This window comes from Pseudonaja textilis, chromosome 4, assembly GCF_049901715.1.
Source record: "Pseudonaja textilis isolate UNSWEBS1 chromosome 4, rPseTex1.2, whole genome shotgun sequence".
NCBI lineage: Eukaryota > Metazoa > Chordata > Lepidosauria > Squamata > Elapidae > Pseudonaja > Pseudonaja textilis.
The window spans coordinates 92,460,181-92,475,574 of NC_141993.1; the positions used below are offsets into that span (position 1 = coordinate 92,460,181).

Here is a 15,394-nt window from a genome sequence, read left to right on the forward strand (position 1 = left end):
GAACGGTCTTCAGTTTACTGCTTCTTGTCCAGAATAGAATATAGAATAACAGAATTAGAAGGGACCTTTAGATTTCATCTAGTCCAACCCTCTGCTGAAGCAGGAGACCCTACAGTCTTTCAGGACAAATGGCTGTTCAATCTCTTCTTGAAAGCCTCCACTGGTGGAGCGCCCACAACTTCCTGTGACAAGTGGTTCCACTGGGTAATCGTTCTCACTATTAAGAACTTTCTCCTGAATTCCAGGTTGCTTCTCTCTTTAGTCAGTTTCCATCTGTTGCTCCTTCTCTTGCCTTTGGGCACTTTTGTTCTGACCCACAAACCTGGTTCCAAGGAAACAAACACCAAACGGAGGTAACCGCAAAACCTTTTCATGATCCTTTACGAATTCCGTTCCTTCCCGGTTAAAAGGCCGTTTCGAACTCATTGTCTCTGATAAGGACGAGCCTTGCCAAGGTGGTGTGAGGCTGCCAAGAACACTAGATGAAGTGGCCAAGAAATAGTTCAAAGACAAAGAGTCTCCAAACACCAACCGAGATACTCCGAACGTCCACCAGGCTTGAGTGCAAAAACGTCTTTGCTTCCTGCAAAGAACTCCGGTTTCTCAGGCTGGCTTTTATCCCTTAAGGGAGTGGCCATCACCTTGCAGCCTTACTCCCGAGTCGCCCGTGCTGCTGCAGCTGCTCTTTCCTTCGAGCAGCCCTGTGCTTGCACACACACTGAGCACAGGCTCCTCGGGGGACTCTTCCTCATTGCTGCCAGCCTCCACCATCTCCAAAGGCCACACTCCACTCCCTGAGGGTCCTGGCCCCATTCCTGCATCACACGCAGGCCCCTCACCTGAGTCCTCGCTCTCCGAGACCTCAGCCGTCCTCACCTGTTGCCGGCGAACAACAACAACTTTGGAGAATAGGTGGACCCCCTGTTCTTTGGGGCAGCCCCTCAAATATTGGAAGGTTATCTCCTACTTGGGCAGAGGGTTGGACTAGATGACCTACAAGGTCCCTTCCAACTCTGTTAATCCTTCTTTCTGTTAAACCAGACACCTCCAATTCCTGCAATTCCATTCTTTGTATGTTTTATCCTCCAGTCCCCTAATCATCTCTGTTGTTCTTCTCTTCCTGTCATGCCCCAATTGGAGTCTGACTCTGAGGAAGAGGAAGAACAGCCGACAGGGAGTGGGAGTGTGGCTCCGGAGGTTGTGGTGGAGGCTGGAGAAGGGCACAGACCGGCTGGGTATTCAGAGGAAGACCCAGGCCCATCCCCTCTCCATCCTAGGGCACGCAGGGAGGAACGGAGAAGGGAGCAACATGAGTGGTGTGGTCTATGGGGGAGGAAGGGGCCCTGATCCCCTTCATGGGCTGCAGCTGGGACGACTGGTTAAAAGGACAAACTGCGCATGGCAAATGTGCTGGAAGCAAAGCGTGAAATAATTCTAGTCTTTCAGTTCTTATCTGAGTTCTGGCGTCCTTCCCAGGGTGTGTCTTTCGGTATCTGTGGACGTCTTCGAGCCCTTATCCTGCCTGGTCTCCTTAATGGCTTCAGTGTGGTTTGCGTTGTTGTTTTTTTGCTATTTTTCTATTTATAATTTATACGTATTTTGAGTTTGAGCGGCGTTTCTTCCTTTTCGCAACTGTTTGTGGGGAGTTTTTTTGGTCTCTGGTCAATGATAATTGGAGCTTTGAAACCAAGTTGAAGGAATTAAAGGGGATTCCCCTGTTTTTGTGACTTGGTTGCTTTTGTATCCCACCCTGGGTCCTCACACTTCCCATCACAATGATAATGGACATGAAATGGGTCACCACCCTCATGAGTGACCCAATTTTACCACAGTTTTTTTTTTTTTGCACTAGTCATTAAGTGAATGCTGTGGTCATTAAGCGAACTGGGCCAGTTTTGCCATAAATGACAGTTTCCCACAGAGCTGTTACAAATGTCTGTAAATGGAGGCCAGTGGACCAGAGCCTGACATGCCATCCCATGGCTCTGGGTGTGTGTGTGCCCTCAAAACTTCAGACAGTCATGAAGCAACTCGCCGTAAGTCAAGGACTTCCTGCAACCTGCCCAGGATGGAGTGGAGCGCATGTGAAGCCAAAGCGTCACAGTCAGTGTTGGATGTAGATTTTGTGTACATTCGTAGATATTGTACTCTGTAATTGCAAATGGAGACGTGGGTACGCTATTTTTCTTATCTTCATTTTTAAGTGCTCTGGTTTTATTGTATTGTGAACAATACTTCTTCTTCTTCTTCTTCTTCTTCTTCTTCTTCTTCTTCTTCTTCTTCTTCTTCTTCTTCTTCTTCTTCTTCTTCTTCTTCTTCTTCTCCTCCTCCTCCTCCTCCTCCTTCTCCATCTCCTCCTTCTTCTCCTTCTCCTTCTCCTCCTTCTCCTTCTCCTTCTCCTCCTCCTCCTTCTTCTTCGCCTACTTCTCTTTCTCCTCCTTCTCCTCCTCCTCCTCCTCTTTCTTCTTCTCCTACTTCTCCTTCTCCTCCTTCTCCTTCTCCTTCACCTTCTCCTCCTCCTTCTTCGCCTACTTCTCTTTCTCCTACTTCTCCTTCTCCTCCTTCTCCTTCTCCTTCACCTTCTCCTCCTTCTCCATCTCCTCCTTCTCCTTCTTCTCCTACTTCTCCTTCTCCTCCTTCTCCTTCTCCTTCACCTTCTCCTCCTTCTCCATCTCCTCCTTCTCCTTCTTCTCCTACTTCTCCTTCTCCTCCTTCTCCTTCTCCTCCTTCTCCTTCTTCTTCTCCTCCTTCTCCTTCTCCTCCTTCTCCTTCTTCTTTGCCTACTTTGCCTACTTCTCCTTCTCCTCCTTCTCCTCCTCCTCCTCCTCCTCTTTCTTCTTCTCCTCCTTCTCCTTCTCCTCCTTCTCCTTCTCCTTCTTCTCCTACTTCTCCTTCTCCTTCTCCTCCTTCTCCTCCTTCTCCTTCTTCTTCTCCTCCTTCTCCTTCTTCTTCTCCTCCTTCTCCTTCTCCTTCTCCTCCTTCTCCTTCTTCTTTGCCTACTTCTCCTCCTCCTCCTCCTCCTCCTCCTCCTCCTCCTTCTTCTTCTCCAAAGGCTCCTCCCTTAAAAACATGACGATCTTTAAAAAATCTCCATGCACTTAGAAAGCTAGTGGGCAGCTCCTCTTGCCTCGACCCTGAAGGGCTACCTTTCTACATGCAAAGGTTTCCCCACCCCACCCCAGTCCCCTGGAAGGCAGCTCTGGACCCAGGACTGGGGTGGACCTGCCAAAGGCAAAGGTGGCATGAAGGCTGGGTGGTGGGTGGGCAAAGCAAGTTGTTCCCTTTCTGCCCTTCACCTGCCAATTGCTGATAATAGAGAAGAGAAGACAGAATAGAATAGGGATAGAATAGAATAAATCAGAGAAGGGAAGAGACGAGAATAAAAATAGAATAGGAATGGAAAGAAGGACGTACAACTAAGGCAGAATATCAGCAGATAGCCAGAATCTGCAAAGATGAAGTCAGGATAGCAAAGGCTCAGAACGAACAAAGACTTGCAACAAAAGGCAAAGATAATAATAAAAAAGTTTCTTCCAACATATAAATAACAAGAAAAAAAATCAAGGAAACAGTTGGTCCACTAAAGAGAGAAGATGGCAAGGAAGTAACAGGCAACAGAGAGAAAGCAGAACTGCTTAACTCATTCTTTGCATCGGTCTTCACACAAAAAAAAAAATCACTGGGGCCTGATGGATCACCTCCCGTAGTTTTAAAGGGGCTGGCAGAGGTCATCTCAGAACCGCTGCACCATATCTTTCCAAAATCCTGGAGCACAGGGGAACTACCAGGGGACTGGAAAAGAGCTGATGTGGTTCCCATCTTCAAAAAAAGGAAAAAAAACAGACCCAGGAAACTATAGGCCAATCAGCCTAACATCAATACCCGGGAAGATACTGGAAAAGATAATAAAAGAAACAGATCTGCCAACATCTAGAAACAAGTAAAGTAATAACTAGCAGTCAGCACGGGTTTGTTAAGAACAGATCGTGCCAAACCAATCTTATTTCATTCTTCAACACAGGGACTGAATTAATAGACCAACAAAATACTGTGGACATAATATAGTTAGATTTCAGCAAGGCATTCGATAAAGTAGACCACCAACTACTTCTTAGTAAGCTAGAAAAAAGTGGAATAGATAGCACCACCACTAGATAGATTTGCAACTAACTGGCAAACCGTACTCAACGAGTCGTCCTTAATGGGTCTAAGTCTACCTGGAGGGAAGTAAGCAGTGGGGTGCCACAAGGTTCCCTCTTAGGCCCAGGACTCTTCAATATCTTCATTAACGACTTAGAGGAGGGAATAGAAGGGGAACTGACCAAATTTGCAGATGATACTAAGCTGGCAGGAATAGCCAACACCCAAGAAGATAGGCTCAAGATCCAGATGGATCTTGACAGACTAGAACCCTGGACCGTATCTAAAAATGAAATTCAATGAAGAGAAAAGGAAAGTCTTAGGCAAGAAAAACCAAAATGACACAAATAGACTGGGTGAAACCAGGCTCAATAGCAGGAACTGGGAGGGGGATCTCGGAGTCTTAGTGGACAACCAACTAAATATGAGCCAATGATGTGCAACGGCAGCCCAAAAAGCCAATGCAATCCTAAATTGTATTAACAGAGCGATACAGTCAAGATCAAGGGAAGTACTAATACCACTCTATGAAGCCTTAGTAAGGCCACACCTAGAGTCCTGCATCCAGTTTTGGACACCACCATTAAAAAAGATGTTGAGACTCTAGAAAGACTACAGAGAAGAGCAACCAGGATGATTAGGGGACTGGAGGCTAAAACATACAATAGACGGTTGCAGGAACTGGGCCTGGCCAGTCTTTGTGAAGAGAAGGACCAGGGGGGACAGGAGAGCTGTCTTCCAATATTTCAGGGGCTGCCCCAGAGAGGAGGAAGGGGGTCCAGCTATTTTCTAAAGCACCCAAAGGCCAGACAAGGAATAATGGATAGAAACTGAACAAGGAGAGATTTAAACCTGGAAACAAGGAGAAACTTTCTGAAAGTGAGAACAATCAACCAATGGAACAGAAGTTGCCTTCAGAAGTTGTGGGAGCTTCATCCCTGGAGGCTTCCAAGAAGAGACTGGACTGCCATTTGTCAGAAATGGTGTAGGGTCTCCCACTTGGGCAGGGGGTTGGACTAGATGACCTACAAGGTCCCTTCCAACTCTGATTATCTGTTAGAAAAGAGAATAGAAGAGGAATAGAAGAGAAAAAAATAGAATAGGAATAGAAAAAGAAGAGAAGAAAATTAGAGCATAGAAGAGAATAATAGAATAAAATAGAATAAAGAAGAGAACAGAATAGGAATCAAATAGAGAATATAATAGGAATAGAAGATAAGAGAAAATAGAATAGGAATCAAATAGAATAAAGAGGAAAATAGAATAGAAATAGAAAATAGAATAAGAGAATATAATAAAGAAGAGACAATAGGAGAGAGAATAGAATAGTAGAAAGAGAAGGGAATAGGAATAGAGTAGATAAAGAGAAGAGAATTAGAGAAGAGAAGAAGAGAAGAGAAGGAGGGAAGAGAGAATAGAATAGAATAGAAGACAAGAAAAGAGAGGAATAGAATAGAAGAGAGAAAATAGGAATGGAATAGGATAAAGAGGAGAATATAATAAGAGAAGAAAAGAATAGAATAGACTATAGTAGAATAGAATAGAATAACAGAGTTCGAAGGGACCTTGGAGGTCTTCTAGTCCAACCCTTGCTCAGGCAGGGAACCCTACACCACTTCCGGACAAAGCGTTCTCCAATCTCTTCTTAAAACCTTCCAGTGCTGGAGCGTTCACAACCTCTGGTGGCAAGTTGTTATAGTCAATATAGTTAGTTAATATAGTTTGCTCAACAATTTTGGCTGACCCGTTTCCCTTTATTTCGTCCCTGCGTGGATCAATCTTTTCATCCAGGAAGCATTTGAGGCTGTCAGAAGAATAATTTGGGCTCCCAATCAATGAACGGGGTTTCGCAAGAACAAATCGGAATGAAATCCAGACAAGCTGTGAAGAAAGGAGATTTCTTTTATTCCCCAAAGCAAAGAAATTTGGGAGCAGCTACAGAGAAAACGGGGGTACGGAGAGGCCGTTTTATAAGGCGAGTCCAGCATTTCCTGGCCAGAGGGGCAGCTCTTCTGACCTCGGCTTCCCCCAAAAGCTGATTCTGTGTCCCGGTCAAGCCCCTTTTATTAAACAAAGGTGAATTTCTTGCATCCACTTTCAGCCAAAGGCCTGGCCAACAGTCTTTTCAAGGGTCTAATGAGGAGCACAGACCTTATCTAGCCTGGAGAGCTGCCAAGTAAATATCTCCAAACGCAGTGCTGACAAGGAAGGGCTCAGCACAGAGTCCCCGAGATGCACAGACAGATCTTCACACTGCTGCAGCCAACAAATTGCTTCCTGCAAAGCCTCCTCCCTGTTTGGTCCTCTTTTAATTCCTATGGGAGGGGCCATTCACTCTCCACCTGTGGCCTTCCTCCCACGTCATCCCTTAGTTTGTAATTGTTCTGTTCTTTTGCCAGCTCTGCGCATGAGCACACTGGGAACAGGCTCCAGCTGCTCTTCTTCCCCACTGATCTCTGACTCCAAAGGCAACTGATAACTGTTGGATGGCCCTCGCCCCATTTCTGCCTCCGATGCAGAGCCCTCACCCGAGCCTTCCCCAGCCTCCAGGACCGGCCCGGGTTCCTCCCCAACCTCCTCACTGGCTGCTACCAGCTCCGCCGGCAGGCCACAAAGCAGAGTCAGAGATGAGTGAGGAGGAGGAGCAACTGGGGCCTGTTCCAGGTGCACGTATGCACAGAGCTGATAGGAGAGGGGAACGACGGCGGACAACGAGCCAGCTCGGGGAAAGCAAACGAAATGTGGACGCTGACAGGCCCCTCCCTGGCTGGGGAATAAATAAGAGGAAAGGGGAGCGGTTGGGTTGTTGCAAGATAACGGTTTCACATTTCGGGAAAATTTGTTCTTCGTACGTCAACGATTGCCTTGCCAGCCTTTGCCAGTCTTCCGCGAAGGCCAGGTCAGAACCGGCCCTCCCCGTGAAAGCCATCCTGTCTCGAACTCAGATCTGAGGTTCTTCCGGGCTTCATGCTCTCTTTGTAGGGAGGCGGCTGCAACGATCCATTCCATGCTGGTGCATTCGAACTGGGGCCCTCAGTGCTCCACCCTGGGGTCTGCAAGCCGGGAGGGGGCTTCTGGGCCAGTGACCAAGGCAGCCCATCGTCCCCTACAAAATGCAAAAAGAGACGCATTCTCTAACAAAACAATTATGGCTGGTCCTCAACTTATAGCCACAATGGCCCCAACGGGGACCAGATTTTTCCCCTGCAAAGCCAGGCGGTTGTTAAGTGAGACAGATTTTATGTTGTTAAGCAGAACCCTGCAAATCATGTGGCCATTAAAGGAATCCTGCTCTCCCCCACTGGCTTCGCAGGTCAGGAGAAGGTCACAAGGGGTGAATATAGGACACTAAAACTGTCATAAGTACAGGAGGGCTGGCAAGGGCCTGAATTTTGATTACGTGACCGTAGGGATGTTCCAGTGGTTCTAAATGTAAGGACCGGTCATAAGTCATCGTTTTAGTGCCCTTTGAATGTTCAGGAATGAGTCATTGAAGGTCAATGGATCTCTTTTTCTCTCTCTCTCTCTCCCACCCCCCACTAATTACCTATCTACCTATCATCCATCCATCTCTATCTACAGCTTGATCTACTTGTTTGTCTGTCTGTCTATCTTTATCAATCTACCTATCCATCTATTTCTTATCTATCTACCTCTTTATCCATCCATCTTATGCACATCTCTATCTATCTATCTATCTATCTATCTATCTATCTATCTATCTATCTATCTATCTATCTATCTATCTATCTATCAGCTATCCATCTCTATCTATCTATCTACTTGTCTGTCTGTATATCTATCTTTATCCATCTATTGTACCTATCCATTTCTTATCTATCTACCTCTCTGTATCTATCCATCCATCTTATCCACATCTTTATCTATCTTCTATCTGTCTATCAACCTATCTATCCCTATCATATCTCTATCTATCTATCTATCTATCTATCTATCTATCTATCTATCTATCTCTCTCTATCATATTTCACCTCTCTCTCTCTCTCTTCACAATTATCTTACCAACCATCTATCCATTATCTATCTAGTTGTCTGTCTGTCTGTCTGTCTATCTATCTATCTATCTACCTATCTATCTATCCATCCATCCATCCATCCATCCATCCATCCATCCATCTAGCCATCTATCTCTATATCTATCTATCTATCATCCATCTCTATCCATCTATTTACTTGTCTTCTGTCTCTATATGTATCTTTGTCCACCTACCTATCCATCTATTTCTTATCTATCTACCTCTTTATCCATCCATCTTATGCACATCTCTATCTATCTATCTATCTATCTATCTATCTATCTATCTATCTATCTATCTATCTATCTATCTATCTATCAGCTATCCATCTCTATCTATCTATCTACTTGTCTGTCTGTATATCTATCTTTATCCATCTATTGTACCTATCCATTTCTTATCTATCTACCTCTCTGTATCTATCCATCCATCTTATCCACATCTTTATCTATCTTCTATCTGTCTATCAACCTATCTATCCCTATCATCTCTCTCTCTCTCTCTCTCTCTCTCTCTATCCATCCATCCATCCATCCATCCATCCATCCATCCATCTAGCCATCTATCTCTAAATCTATCTATCATCCATCTCTATCCATCTATTTACTTGTCTTCTGTCTCTATATGTATCTTTGTCCATCTACCTATTCATCTATTTCTTATCTATCTACCTCTTTATCCATCCATCTTATGCACATCTTTATCTATCTGTCTGTCTGTCTGTCTGTCTATCTATCTGTCTGTCTGTCTGTCTGTCTGTCTGTCTGTCTGTCTTCCCACCCATCCATCCATCCACCTCTATTCCTATTTCCATTTCTCTGCCTGCCTATCACCTCCAGATCTCCCTGCCGGCTGGGAGCCCCTTTGCCTCCAGGGTGGGGAATCCGCCTGCATCCTCCATCCTCGTGTGGCCACCGAGGCCACGCAGGAGAGTCCCGGCTGCATTCACAGGATCGGGGGTGTGTGGGGAGGGGGGTAGATGTTTCTAGGGCCGCCACCCTGCCTCTTCTGACTCCCGGGGGCTTCCCGGCCACCCAGAGGCCCAACTCAGCCGAGGCTTTGCTTTTCTCTCACACCTGGACTTCAGACCCACCGTGGACCGACTCCGTTTCCTCCACCGCGAAGACCACAAGGGAGCGATGGGCCGCAGGGCGCCTGGGCTGCCCCAGCCAGCCCCGGAGGCAGCAGCCCAGCAGGAGCAGGAGGAGAATCAGGAGCAGCAGGAGCAGGAGGGACAGGCAGAACCTGGAGCAGGAGGGAGAAGAGGGTCCGTCATACGTGATGCCCCCCCCGCCCCCGCAAATAAAGCCCAATCACCAGGAGATGGGGAGTTCTAGTCCCGCCTTAGGCATGAAAGACAGCTGGGAGACTTTGGGCCAATCACCAGGAGACAGGGGGTTCTAGTCCCGCCTTAGGCAGGAAAGCCAATCGGGAGACTTTGGGCCAATCACCAGGAGATGGTGAGTTCTAGTCCCCTTAGGCATGAAAGACAGCTGGGAGACTTTGGGCCAATCACCAGGAGACGGTGAGTTCTAGTCCCGCCTTAGGCATGAAAGACAGCTGGGAGACTTTGGGCCAATCACCAGGAGACGGGAGTTCTAGTCCCGCCTTAGGCATGAAAGCCAGCTGGGTGACTTTGGGCCAATCACCAGGAGCCTGGGAGTTCTAGTCCCGCCTTAGGCATGAAAGACAGCTGGGAGACTTTGGGCCAATCACCAGGAGCCTGGGAGTTCTAGTCCCGCCTTAGGCATGAAAGACAGCTGGGAGACTTTGGGCCAATCACCAGGAGACGGTGAGTTCTAGTCCCGCCTCAGGCATGAAAGCCAACTGGGAGACTTTGGGCCAATCACCAGGAGACGGTGAGTTCTAGTCCCGCCTTAGGCATGAAAGACAGCTGGGAGACTTTGGGCCAATCACCAGGAGACAGGGGGTTCTAGTCCCGCCTTAGGCATGAAAGACAGCTGGGTGACTTTGGGCCAATCACCAGGAGACGGGGAGTTCTAGTCCTGCCTTAGGCATGACAGCCGGACCAGTCTCTCTATCTCAGCCCAACCCACCTCACAGGGTTGTTCTAGGGAAAATAGGAGGAAGAAGTATTCAGTAAATTTGCAGCTTTTTGTTGTTTCCAAAAATAATAAAGGCGGGATACAAATAAATAAAGATAGCAAATAAATAACAAAAACCGCTTCTGTATCAGCCCCAAGCAAATCCACATGGATTTTATCATCATGAACTTTGGAAAGTTTTGGCACTCACCAGAAATACCAGGAAGGGAGGCTCCGCTCACCGACACCAACGCAGCTGCAAAATTATTATTTTTTTACAAATAAAATGGAATTACTGCATTGCAAGGACACCCAGCCCGGTTCCCCATAACGGGAGCATCTCAGGGAGCGCCTGGATTTTTATCACACACACACACACACACACACACACACACACACACACACACTTGTCAGGATGGCCTTTCGTGTTGCACTTTCGTTTATGTGCTGCCTTTAGTTGCTTAATTGCAACTGGGAATGCCAGCTCGGGGATCGTGAACGAAACTGCCTAGAAGCCGGAGAAAAATAATACCAGTGGCCCTTGACTTATGACCAGAATTAACCCCCTCAAATTTCTGTGGTTAAATGAGACAAATTGCCCTCATGAAACCAGGAGCCTCAAGCTAATTTTCAAAAGAAACCCAATTATTTATGAAGAGCAACATGCCGGCACAATATCCCAATGAAGTCAGCTCTGCCTGATGTAATTTACACCTCACCTATGACCCTGTTTCCCCTCTTCCTCCCCGGGTGTGTCGTAAATCACATTCTCCAACCAAGCACTTTCTCAGGCTGTAGAGATCACGCCTCTCTGGTAGCCTGGGATACAGCCTTGAAGAAGGTAGGTGTCGTGCGCCTGTTGGAGTCTGACTCCAAGGGAGAGGAGGAACAACCGACAGGGAGTGGGAGTGTGACTCTGGTGGTTGGTGGAGGAAACTGGGGAAGGGCAGAGGCCGGCTGGGCATTCAGAGGAAGACCCAGGCCCGTCCCCTCTTCATCCTAGGGCACGCAGGGAGGAACCGAGAAGGGAGCAACGTGAGTGGCATGGTCTATGGGGGAGGAAGGGGCCCTGATCCCCTTCATGGGCTGCAGCTGGGAGGACTGTTTCAAAGGGCAAACTGCGCATGTCAAAGTTGCTGGAAGCAAAGCGTGAAATTATTCTGGTTTGTCATGTCTTATCTGGGTTTTGGCTTCCTCCCAACCGTGGTTGCTATGTTATCTGGTAGAAGTCTGCAATTAATCATCCTTGCCTGCCGTAGTAATTTCTTCGGTGTGGTTTTCTGTCGGGTTTTGTTATTTCAAATTAACTTTACTTTGGGTGCAGACTGCATTTACTCCCTCCATAAACTGTTTTCTTTACGAGTTTGATATCCTGCCGAGGATAATTGGACCTTGGGGCCAAGTTGGAGGCATTAAAGGGACTTTATTCTATTTTTGTGACTTGATTATTTTTTTGCCACGCCCCGGGTCATCGGATTAGGTGTGGAATGTGTTTTTGGTTGTGGCTGTTGCTCTGGCCGTTTCTACCCCGCACCTATGGCATCTCGAAAGCAGGCCAAGGATGCTTTACGAGTTGACCCAAGGTGGTTAAGGAAAGTTTCGGCCCGTTTTACGACCTTTTCTTGCCATCATGGTTAAGTGAATCGCTGCCATTGTTACAGTAAAGTTAGTTTCAGGTTCAAGGATCAAGCTGGAAGGGGCTTCAGAGGTCTTCAACCTCCGACCCTAGACCCATTTCACGGACTAACTCTATTAACCCAGCGAATTAACCCAGCGAATCCTTGCGTAACACCATCATTAAGCAAATCTTGGCTTTCCCCTCTTGGCTTGGCTGGTGAGAAGGTCTCAAAAGGGGATGGCATGACCCCTGCAACTGTCCTAAGTACATGCCAGTTGCCGAGCTTCTGAATCTGGATCACGTGACCCCCAGAGAGGCTGCAAAAGCCGTGTGAAAGAAACGCTTGCTTTTTTCAGTGGCGTCGTAATTTCGAACGGTCACTAAACGAGTGATTGTAAGTCGAGGTCTCCCTGCAAAGTGAACCCCCAGAGGCTTTGCATGGAGAGACCCAGGTTGGCCTGTGCATCCTGGGCCATGGACACCCCCTCCCATCAATGGGGCAGGCAGGGTTTTTGTAGTCCTTTAATTCATGTCTTTGCGGCTCATCTTCGTTTTAATGCTTTTTGGACGCTTTTGCAGGGAGATCCTTGACTTACGACTGCCATTGAGCCCCCAATTCCTGTTGCTACCTGAATTTAACCAAATTTTGCCCCGTTTTACGACCTTTCTGGTCACTGTCATTAAGCGAATCACTCAGGTTGTTAAGTTAGTAAGATGGTTTACTAAGTGAACCCAGCTTCTCCATCGGCTGGTCGGAAGTTCGCAAAACAGGATGCCATGACTCCAGGAACAGTGCAACTGTCATAAATACGAGTCAGTTGCCGAGCGTCTGAATTTCCATCACGTGACCAGGGAGATGCTGCCACCATCATTAAGTGTGAAAAATGATCCTAAGTCCCTTTTTCAGTGCGACTGTAACTTTAAATGGTCACGAAAGGAAATGTTGTAAGTTGAGGACTAGCTGCTGTATATCTGTGGGGTATTTTTTAAAATCTTGCAAACGGCTCAGTCCCTTGAGATAGTCGGATAGGGAGGGGGCATATAAATTTAATAAAAGAAATAAGTGAAAAGTAAACTAAACTAAAATTAAATAAACTAATACAATAACTAAACTAAACTAAAATGAAGTAAAATAATAAAATAACTATACTAAAGTAAACTAAATTAAAATTAAATAAATTAATAAACCAATAAACTAAACTAAAATGAAATAAAATAATAAAATAACCAAATTAAAATAAAATGGAATAAAATAATGAAACTAAACTAAACTAAACTAATAAAATAACTGAAGTAAACTAAAATGAAATAAAATAATAAAATAACGAAACGAAACTAAATAAACTAAAATGAAATAAACTAATAAAATAACAGAACGAAACTAAATAAGCTAAAATGAAATAAAATAATAAAATAACGAAACTAAACAAAACTAAAATAATAAAATAACTGAACTGAGCTTAACTAAAATGAAATAATAAAATAACTCAATTCAACTCAATTCAACTCAACACAACACAACTAAAATAAACTGAACTGAACTAAACTAAAATCAACTAAAATCAGATCAAGTTAAATTAAAATTAAAAGTGACATAATTAACAGCAGGCCAGGGGGCTTCAACTTGGACTCTGAAGCTGCAGTGCCAGGCATTTTCCCTTCCCAACCTCTATTCTCCGTCTTTGCTTGTCCTAATTAAAGTTTCCGTAGGATGAAGCCTAGGAGGACCCTACTGACCAGTCAGTAACCCTGAGACAGATGGACATTGATTTCAGAGACCCCTCCCAAAAGCCAGGCCAAGAAACCCAAGCAGCTGTAGCCTTGCCCCACCCCTCCCCTAGGAGCCCCCCCCCCCCGCACCCCCGGAGCTGGGAAGCGAAGCTAGCAAGGAACACCAGCTCACCTGTCGGGAAATTTGCAGCCCATGGCTGGTCTTGCGGGCTGAAATACAGAGAGGGAGAGCCGGGGTGTCAGAGGGGGGTGGGGGGGGGTTGAGAAGGAAGGCAGGGACACCTTTCCCAGCTGACCCTTGCTCTGTGCTATCTATCTACCTAACTACCTAACTACCTATCTATCTATCCATCCATCCATCCATCCATCCATCCATCCATCCATCCATCTCTATCTATCTATCTATCTATCTATCTATCTATCTATCTATCTATCTATCGCTATCCGTCCATCCATTCTCTCTCTCTCTCTCTCTCTCTCGCTATCCGTCCATCTATTATCTCTATCTATCTATCTATCTATCTATCTATCTATCTATCTATCTATCTTTATATCCTTCCATTCATCCTCCATTATCTTCTTATCTGTCCATCTATCCATCCATCCATCTATCTATTTTTCTATCCATCACCTATTTCCGCATCCATTCAATCTCCAAGCTTTTTAAAATGCAGTTTATTAAGGAAAGGAAAGGAAAGGAAAGGAAAGGAAAGGAAAGGAAAAGAAAAGAAAGAAAAGGAAAGAGGAAAGGAAGTGGGAGAAAGGAAAGGAAAGGAAAGGAAAGGAAAGGAAAGGAAAGGAAAGGAAAGGAAAGGAAAGGAAAGGAAAGGAAAGGAAGAGAGGAGATGAAAGGAAAGGAAAGTCTCCATTTGTGTTAATGCAACATTGGAACAAACAACCATATTCTGGCTTAACAACATGGAAACTTGATAATGTGAGTCTGCTAACAAGGGCCAGGAACCCACACCACAGTTGTGCCACCCTCCTTTTAGCCTACCCTCCAAAATGTCTCAATCTTGTCAACTTTAAGCCGGTTGGACTTCAACTCCCAGAATTCCCCAGCCATCCATGCTGGCCGGGGAATTCTGGGAGTCAAAAGCCCAGGCATGTGGAAAATCGGGATGACCACAGACACTAAGATCAAAGTCAACTACACCCAGGAGCATCTCGGAAGAAGGGATTACCTGGACAAACACGCCGAAGAGATCTCCAGGTTGCAACCACCAGCAGCGAGAAGGACTGTTTTGTTGGGACGATGCCCCGTGGTTTTCCAGAGGCAGCTTTGCAAATGACGTTTCCGACAGACGAGTCTTCTGCTGCAGGTGCCTTAAAGAGAATAAAAACACACCTGGTGAGGCAGGCTAAATACTGCAAATCCCAGGCCCAGGTGAGACCAGCATCTACATTCAAACCGGATTGAGTTTGGATGGGAAGGAAATGGCGAATGTCGCTCACCGCAGGTTGCAACTTTCTGACCATGGCAGGGTCCCTCAGGAGGGGCATCCCAAAGTGACTCTACCTTTGGGCAGGAAAATTAACCTAGGTTGGGAATTCTCCTCCCCTCCTGGCCTTAATGGGAAAGTTTCCCGTAAACTCTGCACCTGCACCGCCTCCCCACCGCAGCTTGTTCGACAGGCGTTATTACTCGTGTTTTGCAAGGGTTACAAGGAGTTGGAGCTGCGTAACCATCCTTCACTCCTGGTTCTTGCGAATGTAACATTAATAGTCTTCCCAACACCTCCAGGTAAACATTAAGCAGGAACGGCAATGATTGACTAAGGTCCCTTAAAGCCAGGTGAAATATTGTTTGCGGGAAGATAGTT

At 46.0% G+C, this 15,394-nt stretch overlaps 1 protein-coding gene across 1 annotated transcript; it reads right to left on the reverse strand.

Annotated features, from left to right (window-relative positions):
• Positions 1 to 6,655: 6,655 nt before the first annotated feature.
• Positions 6,656 to 13,766, reverse strand: TMEM207 (transmembrane protein 207). The gene is made up of 4 exons (XM_087932069.1): positions 13,744 to 13,766; positions 10,434 to 10,478; positions 9,271 to 9,422; positions 6,656 to 7,246 (listed from the first exon to the last, which is right to left on the reverse strand). The coding sequence occupies exons 1-4, from the start codon at positions 13,764 to 13,766 to the stop codon at positions 7,041 to 7,043; spliced, it is 426 nt and encodes a 141-aa protein (XP_087788195.1). The 3' UTR covers positions 6,656 to 7,040.
• Between the last annotated feature and the right edge of the window lie 1,628 nt (positions 13,767 to 15,394).

Bases quoted from the DNA above. Each gene is read 5' to 3' on its own strand.
- TMEM207 (XM_087932069.1), bottom strand. From the start codon at position 13,766: ATGGGCTGCAAATTTCCCGACAG. The intron at 10,479-13,743 runs GTGAGCTGGTGT...ATAATTTTGCAG, and splicing joins GGCTGCAAATTTCCCGACAG to CTGCGTTGGTGTCGGTGAGC. The intron at 9,423-10,433 runs GTGAGTGCCAAA...CTCCTGCTCCAG, and splicing joins CTCCCTTCCTGGTATTTCTG to GTTCTGCCTGTCCCTCCTGC.